Source organism: Trachemys scripta, chromosome 9 (genome assembly GCF_013100865.1).
Source record: "Trachemys scripta elegans isolate TJP31775 chromosome 9, CAS_Tse_1.0, whole genome shotgun sequence".
NCBI lineage: Eukaryota > Metazoa > Chordata > Testudines > Emydidae > Trachemys > Trachemys scripta.
The window spans coordinates 421,211-441,325 of NC_048306.1; the positions used below are offsets into that span (position 1 = coordinate 421,211).

At 53.2% G+C, this 20,115-nt stretch overlaps 2 protein-coding genes across 6 annotated transcripts in view; one reads left to right on the forward strand and one right to left on the reverse strand.

Annotated features, from left to right (window-relative positions):
• The window catches only part of ZMYM3 (zinc finger MYM-type containing 3), a 76,873-nt gene extending 70,308 nt beyond the window's left edge, over positions 1–6,565 (forward strand). For 2 of the 5 annotated variants that reach the window (XM_034781222.1, XM_034781221.1), the window contains 4 exons: positions 2,429–2,543; positions 3,816–4,070; positions 4,146–4,263; positions 4,952–5,150. In XM_034781222.1, coding sequence (XP_034637113.1) covers positions 2,429–2,543; positions 3,816–4,070; positions 4,146–4,263; positions 4,952–5,150 — 687 coding nt within the window. Of the gene's footprint in view, positions 1–2,428; positions 2,544–3,815; positions 4,071–4,145; positions 4,264–4,951 lie in introns of all 5 variants that reach the window. The other 3 variants (XM_034781224.1, XM_034781226.1, XM_034781223.1) reach the window with 3 other exon arrangements.
• LOC117882657 (gap junction alpha-3 protein-like) lies at positions 6,554–9,219 on the reverse strand. The gene has a single exon (XM_034781230.1). The coding sequence runs from the start codon at positions 9,189–9,191 to the stop codon at positions 8,205–8,207; it is 987 nt and encodes a 328-aa protein (XP_034637121.1). The 5' UTR covers positions 9,192–9,219; the 3' UTR covers positions 6,554–8,204.
• Positions 9,220–20,115: the final 10,896 nt, after the last annotated feature.

Consider the following 20,115-nt stretch of genomic DNA (forward strand, 5'->3'; position numbering starts at 1 on the left):
TCACTCTTTGGACAGATTGGTCCGTCTCCCTCCACCGGTCCTGGACTCCTTGCAGTGGTGGACGCTTCCAGAGAATGTTTGTCAGGGCATTCCCTTCGTCTGGCCCTTACAACCCAGGTCTGTCACAGATGCTTCCCTGATGGGCTGGGGAGTGCATCTGGGGTTGCTGAAAGTTCAAAGTCTGTAATGGGAACAGGGGCCTCACTGCATATCAATGTGCTGGAGCTTCAGGCCATCTACGATGCCTGTTGCACTTTTCGGGACTGTATCAGGGCTCAGTGGTTCACATACTAACAATACCACCGTGTTGTATTATGTGAACAGGCAAGGGGGAACATACTCCAGGGTATTCTGCCAAGAGGCAATCAGGCAGTAGCAGTTCTCCACTGAGGAGAGGATCACTCTGATAGATGACCACTTGCCCAGGTGTAGAATTATCTCGCAGACCTTCCCAGCAGGAATTTTTCCCTGAGTCATGAGTGGTCCCTGAAGACATATGTCCTCTGGTTTATCTTTGCAGCTTGGGGCATTCTGGCGATCGACCTGTGCTAATACCATCTGTTCTGTTCTCGAGGGGGCCTCAGTCCGGGCTCCCTGTCCGACGCTTTCCACCTTAGCTGGCAGTCGCTTTTCCCTGATCCCGATCCTCTCACAGGTCATCCTCAAGCTGAAGGTGGATCAGGCCAAACTCATTCTCATGGTCCCAGCGTGACAGAGGCAGTGCTGGTTCTCCGGCCTTCTCACACTGTCATATCCATTCCTCTCCATCCCAACCTACTCACTCAGAACCATGGCTGCACCTTGCATCCCGGGATTAGCTCCCTGCATGCCATGGTGTGGCTCAATGAGGAGAAAGTGTGGCGTTCGGCCACTCTTCAACAGGTCCTATTCAACAATAGAAGGCCCTCTACCAGAATGGCGTATTCGGTGAAATTGAATGGTTTTCAGTGTGGTGGTTGAATTTCGCAGCCCAATCTAGGACCTCTTGAAGTACTTGTCAAGTATCAGAGGGGTAGCCGTGTTAGTCTGAATCTGTAAAAAGCAACAGAGGGTCCTGTGGCACCTTTGAGACTAACAGAAGTAACTACTACTACTTCTGTTAGTCTCAAAGGTGCCACAGGACCCTCTGTTGTTTTTTGAAGTACTTGCTGCACCATCAGTCATTGGGTCTTGCGCTTAGCTCATTGAGAGTGCGTCTCGCAGCGATATCAGCATTTCATCCCCCTCCTCCCCCCCCCCTCCATTCAGGGAACATTAGTCTTCTCCCGTGCCATGGGAGCAAAATTCTTATAAGGGCTTCTTTGTCTCCATCCTCTGGTCTGACAGCCTGTTCTTCTTGGGACCATATTGCAGTTCTAGCAGCTTTGATGGGACCTCCCTTCAAACCCCTGGCATCTTGTTCCTTTCTGCTTTTGTGTCAGAAGACTGAGTTCCTGGTAGCGATAATATTCACACGGAGAGTCTGTGAATGGCAGGCTCTGATGGCAGAGCCTCCTTATATGTAATTCTCCATGGATAAAGTGACTTTACAAACACACCCAGCGTTTTTGTCTGAAGTGGTTTCTCAGTTTTATTTGAACCAGGCGGGATATTTGCCTGTGTTCTTCCCGAACCTGCATTCACTTCCGGAGGAGCAGCGTCTTCATCCATTAGCTGTCAGACGATGTCTAGCCTTCTGTCTGGACAGAACTAAACCGTTTCATGCCTCGCCTGTTTGTGTCATAAGCAGATCGCATTAAGGGTCAGGCACTCTCGTCACTGACGATTTCTAAATGGATAATGTCCTGTCTCAAGACTGCATATGAAATAGCTTTGGCTATGCCACCTCAGTGGGTAAGAGTGCATTTTATGAGAGCACAAGCAACATCAATAGCATTCCTCAGTGACATCTGTGTTGGATATTTGTGGGGCTGCTCTGTGGTTGTTACGTACCTTTACAAACCATTATGCCATTACCGTATCTTCCAGGGCAGATGCAAGTTTTGGTAGATGGTCATGTGATCCTTGTGTACGTAGACTCCAAGCCCTGCCTCCTGGGGGGGGTTACTGCTTGGGAGCCCGCTAAGTGGAATACACAGCTGCATGTACTCAAAGAAGAAGAAATGGTTCCTTCCTGTAACGCTTTTTGAGATGTGATGCAGACATGTATTCTACAAGCCACCCTCCATCCCCTCTCCATCAGAGTCCAGTCTCTGGGCGTTCGGTGCGAAGGAACTGAGGCGGGGGAGGGTGCGGCCACCTTAGATAGCCGGGGGGAGGTTTTGAACATGAGGCACGAGTGCTGCCTCCTATGGGTCATGCTAGGCAAAATTCTCCAGCTCCAGCGCACTGGGCACGCACCAAGTGAAATACACGTCTGCATCACACTTATAGTACAGAACAATTCCATCCTGTGCCCGACACTAACCATGTGTTCTCTCCCTTCTAGTACCTGCTGGAGAACAACCGGATGGTGAATATCTTCACAGACCTTTACTACCTGACCTTCGTGCAGGAGCTGAACAAGTCCCTGAGTGGCTGGCAGCCCACACTCTTACCAAACAGTACGTGTCCCAAGGCCGCACGCTCCTTTATTAGCAGCCACTAAGGTCAAGCTCTCAGGCCTGGCTGGAATTGGCCAAACAGGGGCCACCTTTGCCCCTTCCCCTCTTCCCCTCCCCCCAGGATGCTTCCTGGGGAAGTTTGCCATGGGAGGCAAGTGGATCCTTGAATTCTCCTGAGGGCACAAAGCCAGGCCTGCCCACTCTTCTTCCTGGAGGGGGAAGGCCACTGCCCCTGCTGCATCTTGGAGCCTCATGTAATCTTCCCCCCAGGACACTACAGCAGAGCTGGGCCAGGGATTGTCGGCAGTTGGGATTCAACATCTCAGGCTGACTGAGGATTGAATCCAGGCTAGCGGATGCCCGTGGAAACCACATTCTCTGTCCATATACATCAGGGGACTCTCCATCCAGCCCCTTTGGACCAGGCTGCTGCTTTCCCCCTGCCCCAGCCTTTGGAAAGCACTGTGTCAGACCAGGGGGCTTATGAACCGTTGTCTGCTTCCCAACTCCCAGGCCAGAGGTTTGTGACCTTCCTGGCATAATCCAAGCAGTAACAGAGAGTCATTCCAGGGCACTCGGCCCCCGGTTAGACACCTACATAAGGGCCGTGCTTTCCCTAGTGCTCGGCAGCCAGAGGGCGCCCCCATTCTGGGCCCCAGGCTGGGTGCCCTTGTCTCCATGTACCCTGCTACCAGTCGAGCTAACTGTCCCAGCCTCTTGCCTGCCAGGGGAGGCTCTTGGGCTGGAGCAGTTTGCCTTGGTTTTGCATGGGAGTTGCCTGATCCTGTCCTGCCTGCTGTTCTCCCTTTCCTTCTGATTGTACTAGCACATGCAGCTGTGCGTGACACTCGGTACCGAGGCAGGGGCCCTTGGTTTGGTCTGGGGCTGGTTTGCACCAGTTGTGCTGTGGTGGGTTAACCTAGGTTGGGTCATGGCTGGGGAGGGGACAGCTCCAGCCTGGTGTCAGTTGGCGCTGCAAGCATGGCTCCTCTGGCTAGTCCATCTAGACATGGGCACTCCCCAGGGCAAGGGTCCCTGCTGTAACAGGTGTTGTCCTGCCACTGGGCCAAGCTCCTTCAGCCCAAGGCAGGGAGAGAGATCCAGGGGAGGACCCCAGTGCCCTGGCTGATGTTCCCCTGACACACATGGCTGAAGCTGGGCTGGTGGTGGCAGCCACATCCCTTCCAGTCTCCCTGCCCGGCCAGACCTTGCCGGGGAACCCGCAGCATGACAGATGCGTGTGACCCAGCTTCTTCCGCTGTGTGCTTGCAGACACGATCTTCTCCCGTGTGGAGGAGGAGCATCTCTGGGAGTGTAAGCAGCTGGGGGTGTACTCCCCCTTTGTCCTCCTCAACACCCTCATGTTCTTCAACACCAAGTTCTTCGGCCTGCAGACTGCGGAGGAGCACATGCAGCTGTCCTTCACCAACGTGGTACGCCAGTCCCGCAAGTGCACTACAGCCCGGGGCACCACCAAGGTGGTGAGCATCCGCTACTACGCCCCCGTCCGGCAGAAAAAAGGGCGAGGTAGGGGCCTGCGCGTGTCTGTCTCCCCGCCCCTGCCCCGCGTGTGCGCTGCTCTGACTTGGCCTCTCTCTGCAGACAGCAGTTCTGGGAAGCGGAAGCGAGAGGAGGAGCTGCCGATCCTGGAGCAGCGGGAGAACAGGATGAACCCACTCCGGTGCCCGGTCAAGTTCTATGAATTCTATCTCTCCAAATGGTGAGTTTCCCGGGGAGAGAGAGCCACCGCCCATCTGCTGGGGCGTCCCCTGCTCTCCTGCAGCCCCGTGTGCCCAGTCTGGCCCCTCGACTGGCTGGAAGGACATTGCAGAGCGGCCCGAGGCTGCCCCTGACGTGCTGCCTTTGCAAAGAGCTGTGCAGAGCACTGACTGCCAGGGTCCTGCCAGTGAAGCAGGAGGCCTGAAGAGCGCGTCTCCAGGGGTTGGTTTCTCAAATCCCCAAGTCCGGCCTGTGTCTGTCGTTGCCGGAGTGCTGTGATCACAGCCCCTGGGCTGAGTAACTCGTCTCAGTGGGCACCGTCCCTCCCTCCCCTCGGATTGGCAGGAGGAGGTGGCTGTGGTGCCTCGGGACCCCCCACTCCTGCCTGCCATGAGCATTGTCCCAGGTCACCTTGGGAGAGGAGCTCCAAGCCCGGCTCATGGGCCCTTCCCTGCAGGACGAGCAGTGCCCTAAGTGTTAGTGCCTCCTTTACAGACCTCAGTCAGGTGGGCTCTAGGCTTCTCCTTGTCTCCTGGGTGAATGGGGGGGCACTGAGGCCCGCTGGTCCCCTGGGGGGCTTGCTGGGTTCCAGGTCAAGAGGGAAGGACCCTATGGGCTCAGGGTGGCTGAGGAGGCCAGGGCTTTCTGGCCTCTAGGGTGAGGTTCACTCTGCCCCTCTCTTGCCACAGTCCAGAGAGCCTGCGGAACCGGAACGACGTCTTCTACCTGCAGCCAGAGCGGTCGTGTATTGCAGAGTCACCTCTCTGGTACTCGGTCATCCCCATGGACAGGAGCATGCTGGAGAGTATGCTGAATCGCATCCTGGCCGTCCGGGAGATCTACGAGGAGCACAGCCGGGGCAGCGGCTTGGAGGAGGACATGGACTGAGCGCAGGCCAGGGCTGGAGCATGGGCAGGCGGCACCCAGAGCCCGCTGGGCTGGGTCTGCTCTGGCCTGGAAAGGTGTCTCCCCTGCTCCTCGTATCTGGCCAGGGTTGTGGCATGTGAGTGTGGCATGGCATGGCATGGGGGTGTAGTGCTGCTCCCAGCCCTGCAGATGTGGTAGCGCTGTCCAGCTCAGCGCATGTAGGACTCTGAACATCCCTGCCTGATGCTAGTAACATGCCGTCCCCCTCCCCCACCAGCCCCTGGCACCCAGGCCCTACCTGTGCTCTGCCTGACTGGGGCAGTGTCCCACTTCCCCCGCCTGTCTTCCCGGGGTGGAGATACAGAGCCAGTCCCTCTCCCAGCCAGGAACCCCAAAGGGCACTGGCCCGGTGAGCCCTGCCTGTCCCTTCTCCCCAGGGCCGTTCAGTCTCCCCCTGCCTGGTGTAACATGGGGAAGAGACTGGTCAGTGCAGTGGGGACAGGCTGGGCCTAGCAGACCGCACAGGAGGCCCTGAGCCTACAGTCAGCTCCCTGCCCAAGCAGCAGGAGTGGGGAAGTGAGCCATGCTCAGCACACAGGGCCCTGGGAGGAGCCGTGCCAGCCGGGGTAGCAGGGCCATTCCTAGACGCTGACTCTGTGGGCTGGACCATTCCCAGCTCTGCTGGAGGGAGCTGTTCCCAGAGGGGCCTGGCTGTGCTGTCTCTGGTTCCTCATCTCATTCTCCTCTTCAGCAGCGCAGAGCTCACTGCCCAGGGGGCTCCTGGGATCTCCCTTCCCCAGCTCTGCATTAGCTGTGGCTTCACCCTGCATTGTGCACTCACAACAGCCACTGGGGGCCGTTGAAGGTCTGAATTCTGCATCGGGCATGGGAGCCAAGGGGCATCCTCGCTGCCAGAGCTGACGAGCAGGGGCCCCTCCCTTCCTCCCTGCCCCCCAAGCTCTAGCAGAATGGACGGTGCCCCCGTTGCTAGCCTGACACTATCAGATGGAGGAGGTAGCCTCTGTGCCTGGACTCATTGCTGCTGGGCCCGTCTCCTCCAAGCCTGCATTAGACTGAGAATCCTGCTGGGCCGCGCCAGGCCAGAACTTGCAAGCAGTGGAGGGGGGCCGCAGGCCGACAGAGGAGTGGAGCCTGCCTGGGTCTCTCGCTTGCCCAGCCCCTGCCCCAGCTTTGCTGTTCCCTTCTGGCTCCCTCCCCTTGGTGTTTTGTTTTGATTTTTTTATCAGCTGTCAATGGGACTCGGCACTGTCTGTTGAGTCTGTATATATTGTTCTGGGACCTGGCCCGGGGCCCTCTGTCTCCATGTCAAGAGTGAGCCAGTCACCGGTCTTGTTGTAGTGCTAACGGGGCATTAGGCTAACCTTGTGTCTCTAGAAACCATTCATTTCAAATAAAGATGCAAAAACCTGCCGGCAGCTGCTGTCCTTAATCCACTGAAGGGCAGAGCAGGGGCTGCCTCTGCTCCAGGGAGGAGGCTAGGGCCACTGCCCCCTTGCCTGTCTCAAGGGCTCAGTCGTCAGGGAGTTATGCTTGATCCCTGCCACCTTGCCCCCGCCATCCATCCCAGGGTCTGTGACGGATGTAGGACCAGGTCTGGCAGCTCACCACCAGGGCATCCTATCCAGCAGCTGGGAGCTGTAATTCCCAGCATGGGTCAACGTGCCAGCTAGGCCTGAGCTGGGGCCTAAACCCACCCCATGGTGGCCTGTCACTTCTGGCATTAGAAGCTATGAACTGTCATAGGAGCAGGCCTGGCCTGCATGGGGGAAGGGAGGGCCATGGCCTTCCTGCCTCCATCTCCTATGAGCTAAGCAGGGAGTGGCTGGGCTGTGCCCTTGAGGGCATGAGGGGCACCCCGTGTGCAACACAGCCTTCTCCAGAGGCTACAATTCTCCCTCTGGCAATCTGACCAGTCCTGCGTGGGACCAGAGGAGAGTGTGGACAGGAGACAGCCAAGCAGCCCTATGTCCAGGTTCACGGAGCCTCCCTGCAATGAGATGAACGTGATCTAGCGCTGGGGGGCTGAAATGAATGGTGGGCCCTGCAGGCGCCGTCTCGCCAGCTGCTGTCAGCCTTGGAAGAAGCTTCCTGGGCTAGCCCTAGTTCCAGCTGCAGTGGTGGTCCCTCCCCTTTTCACAAGAGAGAGAATTCAGTCACATCACAACAGGGGGTGCCCAAATATGGGGGTCCAGTGCTGCCTTGCCCAACAGCTGTAGCTGCTGCTGAAACCTCATCATCACCTGAACATCACAGCTGCAGTCTTTGCTTCCCCACATGCGTTGTCCTCAGAGGTAGAGATGGCTTGAGAGTCGCCCCGGCTGGGGAGGGAGCCCTGGGGCTAGGAGGCAGCAGCAGCGGGGCCTAGGCCTTCCTGCTCGGAGCAGCACCATCTTCCCTGACAGGCTGTTACAGCAGCAGCCTGCAAAGCTGTGGAACACCCAGCTGGCCCCAGGTGCGTGGCAGAGGCTATGTCCAGTCTCATTCTCCTTGCTGGGGCCTGGGAGGGTCTCTTGGCCCTGAGCAGCTACCTACTAGGAGTCTCTGCTGGGGCCTTCTTGAGCAATGTTACTGCCCAGGAGCGGAGGTCAGGCTGCGGGGAGGGCGGGGGCAGCTCTCTATCCAGAAAAGGGGAAACGCCAGTGGGGCTGCCCAGGTCCAATGCAGCCCGGAGGCTTTGTCACATGGGGAAGGAAAAGCTACAGGCCCTGCCTGCGTCCTATCAAGTATAGAGCATTTACCCCCATCGGCTCCCGGTCCACTCCCTGCCTCCTGCCCCGGACAGCCACAAGGCTGCTGCAGCGCCACTGAAGGGAGAGGGCTTGAGCTGTGCACGTCTGGCCCAGAGTGCAGGCTCCTGGACACTGGTGTCTGTATTATGGGCCCAGTATTTCCATGGTGGTATCCATGGAAACACAACAGGCTCCTAAGCCAAGCTGTGCGCCCTGTGATGCAGCCTCGTGGTAACGGTGCTTGTCTGGTACAAGAGCCCCCTTCCCCTGCCTGTCAGCCCTGGGCCAGTGCAACAGGCTCTCAGTGCAGGGATGGGCCGCCTCCTTAAACAGCCAAGTCACTGGGTCTCAGCTTAGTGCTGGATTTACTGGACCTGCTGCCCTGCTGCAACAGTTCTTCCATGACCGGACCCTGGGTGCCTGTCTCGCGGCTGCTCCGTGCTGCACGGCTGTCCCCGCCCGCTGAGGGAGCAGCTTGGCTGGCGTAAGGCTGCAATGGAAGGCTGGGGTCAGCGGCATGGGGAAGGCTGTAGTGTGCAGGACAGTGGGAAATGTGGTGGCTGCTTGTTTCTCTGGGAGCGTTGGAGCTGGCCTTGGGGTTGGGTGCCCGACAGTGGTTGGCTGCCAGCCTCTGCCTGCACTTGGTGAAGCCCAGGTGGTACATTTCTATCAGGTTGAGGAGCAGAGACAGGCAGGCCACCCCCGTCATGAAGAGGATAAAGATGGTCTTCTCGGTGGGCCGGGCTATATAGCAGTTGACCGTGTTGGGGCAGGGCCAGCGGTTGCACGTGTAGAGGGGCTTTAGTTCGAACCCATACAGTGCGTACTGGCCCACAATGAAGCTCACCTCAAAGAGCATCTTAAAGACAATGTTGCAAATATACGTCCTCAGAATGGCCCCCCGCAGGCGGATTTTGCCATGAACATCTTTGATGGAAGGTTTATGCTGCACCAGGGGTTCCTGCTGGGCCCCCCAAGTCTCCTCTCGCTGCTGCTCCTTCTCCGCCATGCGCACCAGATGCAGGATGTGGCCCAGGTAGACGAGGCTGGGGGTGGAGACGAAGATGATCTGCAGCACCCAGAAGCGGATGTGGGAGATGGGGAAGGTTTCGTCATAACAGACGTTCTGGCAGCCTGGCTGCTTGGTGTCACAGGAGAAGCCCGACTGTTCGTCCCCCCAGACTTTCTCGGCAGCTGCCCCCAAGACAAGGATACGGAAAATGAACAGGACAGTGAGCCAGACCTTCCCCACCACTGTGGAGTGCTGCTGAGCACTCTCCAGAAGCCTCCCCAGCAGGTTCCAGTCACCCATGAGTCCAAATACCGGCTCACCCTAAAAGAGAGGAACACGCCCAGACGTCGGCATCCCAGAGACTCCGGCACCCTGTGCTGCTCCAGACCTGGGAGAAGCTGGCATGGGGGCACCCTGCACTGGGCACATCCCTCCCTGGTTCCCGCTGCACACGCCGGCATCTGGAGCTTCCTCCCTGGGGTCCCAGAACAGCAATGCCTGATCCAGCTCACAGCCATGCTTGTCTTTTGCTGCCAGGGATGTGTTTGTAAAAGCTATGTGCCTGACTCAAGAGCAAAGCCAGGGCAGGGAGCGGGTTAACCTGAGGCTACCTGAGCCCATCAGCTGCCCGTGGCTGCAAAACCCCTCCAGGATTAACCCCCGTTTGGCCCCGGTATCCCGCTTTAAGAGCACTGATTGCTGGGGACTGGCGGCACTGACAGCAGCACTGGGCTGCAGCCCTTTCACTGCTGGAGACCGGCTCTGAGGTGGCCCCAGGTTCAGCATGGCTCAGTTCTGTTCCTAGCTCTGCAGCAGCCTCTCAGGGCAGCTGGAAATCAGTGGCCTCCTGAACAGAACAGCTGAGCAGGTCCCTGTGGAGGGAGTCAGGTGGCTGGGCAGTAGGGGGGAGCCTGCACTGCGCTTCCTCTTCTAGGGATTAACCCAGGTCGAAAGCTCCAAGGCTAGAGTTCAAGTCAAAGCTGTTTTGCTCAAGCCCTTTACGTGGGGCTCGCAAAGCGCTGCACCAGGAGCCCGTCCTGCACCACAGGCAGCTGAGGCAGACGCCCAGCCCAAAGCTGCTCCCCATGCAGCCAGGGCCACACAAGGGCGAGACTGGGGCAAAGGGCCGGGGTTTCTCCCACAGACCAATGGAGGGCAGGGTCGGGGCCCATTTGTGCAAATTGGAGCAGACACCAGTGCCTAGTGCATTTGGCAGCTGCCATGAGACCACAGGCCAGGCAAAAGGCAAAGAAACCCCCTCACCGTTTGCAGATCCTTGGCCGTGGAGGCAACTCAGCTGCCCCGTGCCTCTGGGGTAGTAGATCCCCGCAGCCCCAGCAGGACGTGTCCCAGCTTCTCTTCCGGGGGCAGAGGTGTCCGGCTGGTCTCTGGCAAGGGGCAGGCGTGCAAGTCTGTCTGTCTGCCTAGCATGTTTTATGCAGGTTATGTTGGAGCAGGCGCTTCATGGCTGTCACCGTGACTGACAATGGAAACAGCCACTGGGAAATCTTTTTACCTCTTTATTTTTGGCTTGAGCACGTTTCTAAATATAATCCCTACTGCAGGGAAGGGTGCAAGGGCAGCGAGGGGGGGAGCTCTCTGTGACCGAGCCCAAGCAATTCACTGGCTCTGGCCGCCTCAATGCCATTGGAGGGTCGTTTTCCTGACCGACCTGCTCCATGCGCTGCTGGGCCTGGGAGCCTCTGCAAATGCCCCATCTCTGACGCCGTCCTCACATGGTGCCTTGGGCTCCTCTACGCGGCTGCCTGGTGCCCAAGGATGGAAGGCTCTGCCTGAACTGGGGGAGGGGGGAGGGAACCATGCCCCAACGTGCGGGGGCGCCCAGTGCAGCCCCTGGCGCATTCCTGCTCACCTGGCCAGCTGGGGTGCACTCCGGTCAGAGCCCTGTGCTGCAGCCGCACAACAAAGCTCAGCGGACCAGGGCCCCTCTGGGATCCTGCACAGGGAGGGGTGGAGGCTTGCAAAGCCCTCCTTGCCATTCTCGCTGCAGTGGGGGTAGGGCATGCAGTGTAGCCACGCCCCCTTGTTAATATTTATAGTGTAGAGGTGGCGTTAGCTGCCCCTCCCCCCGAGTTTGTAGAAGCTCAGAGGGCAGGGCACTGGGCAGATGGGGTACCAGGGCTCAGCCTGCCCAGTGAGATCATGAAACACAGACACGTCCCCAGCACAAACCCTGTCCTGGGCCAGCTGTGGGACGGCCCCTCTGCCTGTCCCGGGCACAGCCTGGCTACGTGCCCACACGCTGCAGCCCCAGCAGCAGGGACACCAAGCCCAGGCGCCAGGGACTGTTCTGACCCAGGGCAGAGCAGGTCCCTGACCACTGGCTAGTAGCCATTGATGGACCTGTCCTCCAGGAACATCTCTCATTTCTTTTGTGAACCCACAACCTGCTCAACATCCCCTGGCAACAAGTTCCTACGCTGACTGTGCGCTGCGTGAAGAAGAACTTCCTTGTGTAATTTTAAACCTGCTGCCTAGTAATTTCATTGGTTGCCCCTTGGTTCTTGTGTTATGAGAGGGGGTAAATAACACTTCCTCATTCACTTTCTCCACACCAGTCATGATTTTATAGACCTCTATCAACTCACCCCTTAGTCATCTGTTTTCTGAGAGAGAGTCCCAGGCTTTTTAATCTCACCTCATACAGAAGCTGTTCCATACCCCTAATCATTTTTGTTGCTCTTCTCTGTACCTTTTCCAATTTTAATATATCTTTTTTGAGATGGGGCAATCAGAAGTGCACACAGTATTCAAGATGTGGGCGTACCATGGATTTATATAGTGGCAATATGATTTTTACTGTCTTATTAGCTATCCCTTTCCATTGGTTCCTAACATTCTGTTAGCTTTTTTGACTGCCGATGCACATTGAGTGGATGTTTTCAGAGAACTCTCCACAATGACTCCAAGATCTCTTTCTTGAGTGGTAACAGCTAATTTAGACCTCATCATTTTGTATGGATAGTTAGGGTTATGTTTTTCACTCTGCATCACTTTGCACTTATCAACATTGAATGTCATCTGCCATTTTGTTGCCCAGTCATTCAGTTTTGTGAGATCCCTTGGTAACTCTTTGCAATCTGCTTTGGACTTGACTATCTTGAGTAAGAAGGAATTTCCCCCAGGTCAGACTGGCAGGGACCTTGGGTTGTTTGCCTTCCTCTGCAGCCTGGGGGGTGGGGGGCCAGGTTTCTCTGGGTCTGTGTCAGTGACTCATTTCCCTGCCATTGCTGGGGCCTCAGGCACTGCCCCTCTCTGCCTGTGGGCTGATTGCAGCTGCTGGGTGGGGCCGGTGTAACTGCAAAAACTGCAGCACGTGTAGTGTATTAAACTGCTCTCCATAGGAATGCGCTACTGGTAGCAGTTACTGAAGGCCTAGGTTGCGTTTCCCTAGTTTGTTTATGAGACGGTCATGGGAGACAGTATCAAAAACTTTACTAAAGGCAAGATTGACCCTGTAGACCACTTCCCCCCATCCACAAGGTTTGTTACCTTGTCAAAGAAAGCTATCCGGTTGGTTTGATACGACTCGTTCTTGACAAATTCATGCTGGCTGTTACTTACCGCCTTATTTTCTTCTCGATGTTTGCAAATTGATTGCTTAATTATTTGCTTCGCTATGGGCCCAAGCCCTAGGTCAGGGCGGGCAGCAAACACACAGTCAGGAGCTCAGGCCCTTAGGCAGGGGCTGAGCCAATAGTTCAGTGTGAGCCCTGGCCCTGGGTCAGGTCAGGGCAGCAAACAAACAGTCAGGAGCTCAGGCTTCTGAGCGTCTGGTGCGAGGGGGAGACGGCCACCCGTGAGTGGGGTGACGGGGGGGACGCAGGCCCACCCACTCCACTGCGTCCCAGCCCGGGGCCCTAACAGCGGCAGAAGACTCACTGCTGTGTCAGTGGGGATCCTGACCGCAACACACTGACATTGGTTCTGGCCCTGCTGCGGCCAGGCCAGGGTCGGCTGCCCCCGGGCTACTTCCGGACTCCCCCTCGTAAGGTACCTGGGTTTGGCTGGTGTCCTCGGCGGTTTCCAGCACCATCGGTTCCTCTGGGTAACTGACGAGGGGTAGGCTCGGCTGCCCCTCGGGGTAGCTGGCGAGGGGTAGGCTCGGCTGCCCCTCGGGGTAGCTGGCGAGGGGTAGGCGCGGCCTGCTGGCGTTCCTCAACCCAGAGCTAGGTCACAGGCATCTGGCCTCTCCGGCGGCTGGCCTTCAAGTGAGCTCTGCAGCGGGGCTTTTCTACTTCCTGTCCTGCACCATGACCTGTGGGGGGTGGGCGCAGGACCCTCTAGCTCCACCCACATTGGTGCTAGGGGAGGCTCATCCCTCTGCAGGGCTGTGGGGTATCCCACCGCCTCGCTACAGCTCCATTATCTTTCCAGGTACAGAAGTTAATCTGACTGGTCTGTAATTCCCCAGATTGTCCTTATTTCCCTTTTTATAGCTGGGCACTAGATTTGCACTTTTCCAATCTTCTGGAATCTCTCCTGTCTTCCATGACTTTTCAAAGATAATTGCTAATGGCTCAGATATCTACTCAGTCAGGTCCTTGAGTATTCTAGGATGCATTTCATGAGGCCCTGGTGTCTTGAAGACATCTAACTTGTCTAAGTAATTTTTAACTTGTTCTTTTCCTATTTTTGCCTCTAGTCCTACCTCATTTTCACTGGCATTCACTATGTTAGGCGTCCAGTCGCCACCAGCCTTCTTGGAGAAAACAGAAACAAAGAAGTCATTAAGCACCTCTTCCGTTCCCACATTTTCTGTTGTTTTCCCCCTTGTTGAGTAATGGGCCTACCCTGTCTTTGGTCTTCCTCTTGCTTCTAATGTATTTGCAGAATGTTTTCTTGTTTCCTTTTATGCCTCTAGCTAGTTTGATCTCGTTTTGTGCCTTGGCCTTTCTAATTTTGTCCCTACATACTTGTGTTATTTGTTTATATTCATCCTTTGTAATTTGACCTAGTTTCCACTTTTTGTAGGACTCTTGATTTTTAGATCATTGAATATCTCCTGGTTAATCCAGGCTGGTCTCTTGCCATACTTCCTATCTTTCCTACACAGTGATATAGTTTGCTCTTGTGCCCTTAATAACATCTCTTTGAAAAACTGCCAATGGTCTTGTCAAGGCTGCTTCCCCACTTTGAACTTTAGGGTACAAATGTGGGGGCCTGCATGAAACTTCTAAACTTAACTACCAGCTTAGATCTGGTCCGCTGCCACCACTCTCGATGCTAATTCCCTTCCCTGGGTAGCCTTGAGAGACTCTTCACCAATTCCCTGGTGAATACAGATCCAAACCCCTTGGATCTTAAAACAAGGAGAAATTAACCATTCCCCCTCCTCCCTTCCACCAACTCCTGGTGGATCAAGATCCAACCCCCTTGGATCTAAAAACAAGGAAAATCAATCAGGTTCTTAAAAAGAAGGCTTTTAATTAAAGAAAAGGTAAAAATCATCTCTGTAAAATCAGGATGGAAAATAACTTTACAGGGTAATCAAACTTAAAGAGCCCAGAGAACCCCCTCTAGCCTTAGGTTCAAAGTTACAGCAAACAGAGGTAAACACCCTAGTAAAAGGTACATTTACAAGTTGAGAAAACAAAGATAAACTAACACGCCTTGCCTGGCTGTTTACTTACAAGTTTGAAATATGAGAGACTTGTTCAGAAAGATTTGGAGAGCCTGGATTGATGTCTGGTCCCTCTTAGTCCCAAGAGCGAACAACTTCCCAAACAAAGAGCACAAACAAAAGCCTTCCTCCCCCCCCCCAAGATTTGAAAGTATCTTGTCCCCTTATTGGTCCTTTGGGTCAGGTGTCAGCCAGGTTACCTGAGCTTCTTAACCCTTTACAGGTAAAAGGATTTTGGAGTCTCTGGCCAGAAGGGATTTTATAGTACTGTACACAGGAGAGCTGTTACCCTTCCCTTTATAGTTATGACTGGTCTTCAATTGCTTTTCCCCTTAGACTCGCTTCCCATGGGATCTTACCTTCCAACTCCCTGAGTTTGCTAAAGTCTGCCGTCTTAAAATCCATTGTCTTTATTTTGCTGTTCTCCCTCTTACCATTCCCTAGAACAGTGGTTCCCAAACTGGGGTTTGCGAAATGTTACAGGGGTTCTCAGGAAAAAATGCCCTAATGGTGGACAGAGCTGTACCCCAGGCAGCCTGGGGCCAGCAGCCCAGAGCCCCTGGACTTCCGAGAGCTAAGCAGATCAAAGCAAGCTAGGGTGACCAGATGTCCCAATTTTATAGAGACAGTCCCGATTTTGGGGTCTTTTTCTTATATAGGCTCCTATTATCCCCCACCCCCTGTCCCAATTTTTCACATTTGCTGTCCGGTCACCCTAAAGCAAACATATCTATCACACTGAGGAATTTAAACTTCAAGACTCCTTATAAGAAATGGAAAGGGAGGTGGATATTTTTTGCTGATTTTAAAATTAACTAGGCAGCTAGTATTGTTTTTAAAATTATTATGAAGAACAAGTTTAAGCTTTATTGTAATGTGCGTTGTTTGCCTGGACTGCTCAAGACCTGAATGCTTGTGTAGGAGGAACTCTTTGAGTTGGCTTCTTAAATACCTTACTGCTGTTTCACATCTGATACTCCTTGATGAAACCTAGGAGTCCTGTCTTATAACAGGCTTATTCAAAGTGACACAAGCTATGAAAGTGAGAGCTTGGAAGTGTGTTGCCATTTTCATAATGTAATAAAAATACTGTAATGATACACACTATTATTAATTATTTAATAAGCATATCATAAAAACAAATTTTGTATTTCCAAGATCACTGCTTTTATCGTTTATACTCAGGTAAAGGAGAAAATCCCTGGAAATATTCATTTTTAGGAGGGGGTTCGTGAGACTTGACATTTTAGTGAAAGGGGTTCACAGGTTGTTAAAGTCTGGGAACCACTGCCCTAGAATCATGAACTCTATCATTTCATGATCACTTTCACCCAAGCTGCCTTCCACTTTCAAATTCTCAGCCAGGTCCTCCCTATTTGTCAAAATCAAATCTAGAATAGCCTCTCCCCTAGTAGCTTTCTCCACCTTCTGAAATAAAAAATTGTCTCCAATACATTCCAAAAACTTGTTGGATAATCTGTGTTATTTTCCCAACAGATGTCTGGGTAGTTGAAGTCCCCCATCACCACCAAGAACATAAGGTTGTTCTTATTTGCTGACTCCTCCTAATTTGCTAAAAAACTGCTATTTGATTTAGCTAATTCCTACAGAAAGCAGTTTCTTACACCATAGGGTGTGTGATACAGATATCTGTAGGAATTTGCTACCTGGAGCAGCGATAGGTCCGACCTTGCTAGAAACTATTTGATGTAGGTTTCAGAGTAGCACCCATGTTAGTCTGTATCCACAAAAAGAACAGGAGTACTTGTGGCACCTTAGAGACTAACAATTTATTTGAGCATAAGCTTTCGTGGGCTACAGCCCACTTCTTCGGATGCATAGAATGGAACATATATTGAGGAGATATATATACACACATACAGAGAGCATGAAAAGGTGGGAGTTGTCTTACTAACTCTGAGAGGCAAATTAAGTAAGAGGAAAAAAATTTTTTGAAGTGATAATCAAGCTAGCCCAGTACAGACAGTTTGATAAGAAGTGTGAGAATACTTACATGGGGAGATAGATTCAATGTTTGTAATGGCTCAGCCATTCCCAGTCTCTATTTAAGCCTAAGTTGATTGTATCTAGTTTGCATATCAATTCCAGCTCAGCAGTTTCTCCTTGGAGTCTGTTTTTGAAGCTTTTCTGTTGCAAAATTGCCACCCGCAGGTCTGTCATTGAATGACCAGACAGGTTAAAGTGGTCTCCTACTGATTTTTGAATGTTATGATTCCTGATATCAGATTTGTGTCCATTAATTCTTTTACGTAGAGACTGTCCGGTTTGGCCAATGTACATGGCAGAGGGGCATTGCTGGCACATGATGGCATATATCACATTGGTAGATGTGCAGGTGAACGAGCCCCTGATAGCGTGGCTGATGTGATTAGGTCCTATGATGATGTCACTTGAATAGATATGCGGACAGAGTTGGCATCGGGCTTTGTTGCAAGGATAGGTTCCTGGATTAGTGTTTTTGTTCAGTGGTGTGTGGTTGCCGGTGAGTATTTGCTTCAGGTTGGGAGGTTGTCTGTAAGTGGGGACAGGTCTGTCTCCCAAGATCTGTGAGAGTGAGGGATCATCTTTCAGGATAGGTTGTAGATCTTTGATGATGCGCTGGAGAGGTTTTAGTTGGGGGCTGAAGGTGACAGCTAATGGTGTTCTGTTATTTTCTTTGTTGGGCCCAAACCAGCAACCACACATCACTGAACAAAAACACTGACCCAGGAACCTATCCTTGCAACAAAGCCCGATGCCAACTCTGCCCACATATCTATTCAAGTGACATCATCATAGGACCTAATTATTTGTGGGGGGAGGGGAAAGGACTGTCTTTACTGAGAGAAATTATACGTGATCCAAAAGGCATAAAGAGGCCATCCTAGTTTATTGCTACGATTACTTTTTCTTGAAATAAAAGACAAGTGGACTTGCGACGTACTAACATTTTGAAGCAGTTTGTAGCTTCTGTCATAGTGCATTCTCCTTGCTATTAATACTGTAATTTTCCCAGCCGTAAAATTACCTTTTTGATGGATTTGTTTGTGTTTTCAGCCAATCCATTTGGTTTGTGGTGGTATGGGCTGGTGAAGCTATGCTGTAGTCCCAATTTTTTGCAAATGTCTAGGTTATACTGAAAGAAAAAATGTTATGCCATAAACTTTCCTTTGGACAGGTTTGGTGGGTATAAAGAGATGAAAGAATAAAATTTTATAGCAACCCTGATGGGCTGACCAGTAGTAATCCTTGCCAAAGTTGAGTGGGAGTTCATAGAAACTTGTCAGCAAAAATGCCCATAAAGAAAAACTCCCCAGGGCAATGAAGCCCATGTTTACTGTCAGCTATCTGTGATCTGAAAGTGTGGTTGAAGACATAGTCAAAAACAACCTCAGAAAAAAGTATTTACCTCATTATTGAATTCTGGCCTAGGATCTGTCAGTAAACGCTGTGGACATCCAAGTTGCTGTATAATTTTGTACATTTTTTTTTAACAACTCAGATGCCAACTTATTTCGAAGTGGAAATGCTTCAACTCATCTTGTAAGATAGTCTGTGGCTGTCAGTATATACCGGTATCCCTCCTTCGTTGCCGGTAATGGCCCTGTTAAATCCATTCCCACCAATTCAAAAGTCTGACTGACCTGTACACATGGGAACCGGTTAGAGTCATACTTTGGATTTCTCTTATTTCATATTCTCAATAAGCCCAGGAAAAGTATGAGGGTAGACTAAGCTTCATTCAGGTGTTTAGGCTCCAGCTTTGGTGGAACTGGTCATACTGCACCCTATGCTGCTTGCCTCCATACGGCAGGCTGGGAATGCGTCTGGGGTTGCCCTGTGCCCGGGGACAGCAACCGCTGCCCGGCTGCTCTCCGGGCAGGGACAAGGCCCCTGTATCTGCTCCGTGCAAGGGCCAGTTGTGGTGGGCATGCTGCCTGCCCTCCACAGGGCAGCCCAGGCGGTCTGTCTGGGACAGGTTGAGGGGCTGTCTGCGTGGCCCAAGTGTGGTACTGTCAGCAAGGGGGCAGGACAGGCCTGGGCTGGGGCTACATCCTTGCCCCACACCACGCAGCACCCAGCACACTCCACTGCCTCAGCTGCATGGAGATCTCCCAAGCGTGGTACCCCCGTCCTCTTCTCCAGCATGGTGTGTGTCCCCCACACACATAAGGCTTAGCGCCTCCTTTGCCCTCCCCTCAGTGGCCCCATGTCCAGCTAGCCAGGGGAGAAAACTACTCATGAAAATTAAAGAAACATACAGCTGAGACCCCCCACACCTGCCCCCCAGCCCCAGGCTAGCAGGGAGCAGCCCCCCTTCCCACTTCTGAGGGGGGGGTCCCTTGATGTCTTCCCCGAGCCCCAACTCTATCCTATGCGGCACAACCTGTAGGCTGGGCTGCAGGGGATCCCTGGCCTGTGAATGTGCCCCACCCACAGGGCTGGGGGTGGGGGCTATATTCACACCTGCTCACTCTTGGAATCACCTTTGCACAGGAGCCCTGTGAAAACTCATCTGCTGCTCAGTAGCATCCTGGTAAAATGTGCCACCATTGTGTGTGTAGTGGTAGGGTTTCCCTGGATGGTGCTTCGCACACGTTCCACACCCCACAGCCCAGCCCAGGCAGACAGGTCTGTCCTACACAAAGTAGCGCACTCTGCTTCATTTGCATTTAAGCAGGAAACAGAATCATCAAGCAGGGAGGGAAATGAAGCTCAAACAGGTGAGAAAAAAACAGCAGGGAACATCCTTCCCTCTAGACATTTTGGCTCCTGGTACCAACTGGAAATGTTTTTTGGGGGACTGAAACCATAAACAGGAGGGCCAAACACCCCAACGTGCCCCCCCCATCACATTTACTGTGCCTGAAGAGCAGAAGGAAGCAGTTGTTGGACTCTGGGGAGGGTCTTGACCTGAGCATTTGGACAGTAATCTGCTGCAGCATGTGGTGAGAGGCTTTGCTTGACCTTGCTGTAGTTTGTTAAGCAAGGGACCAACAAAGGGTTTCTCTTTAGTTTCTTCTAATCATTTCTGACTTTTATGCCATGTTACTTGTACTCACTTCAAATCTCTCTCCTTGTAGATAATAAACATGTTTGGCTGTTTTATCTAAGCCAGTGTGTTTAAGTGAAGTGTCTGAAGAACTATCTAAGCTAATTAACTGGCATATTATTCCATTAAAGGAATATTGGATTTAATATATTTGCTGTCCAGGCCAGGGCTGGACGTACAGGACTGGGGGTGTGCTGGGGTCACCCTGCAGTGTAACCCAGGCTGGTGAGAGCCAGGGTGTGGCTGGCTGGGTGCAGTCACACACAGACACTCAGGGGCTGCCCTGCATGCTGGAGGCTGTTTGTGAAGAGTCCGGGTCGGAGCTGCTACAGCAAGGCACCCAAGGTTGCAGGGCAGGGGTGACACAGCCCCCAACTAGTCTGGATTGTGCCCTGGTATGTCACAGAGCTGGGCTTTGAAGTGGTCTCTGGCCTGTGAGTGTGCCCCGTCCAGCAGGGGCAGGGGGCACAGGGGTCTGGGACTTGCATGTGCAGCAAGATGGGTCCTGGCCCTGGGGGAGAAAGCTG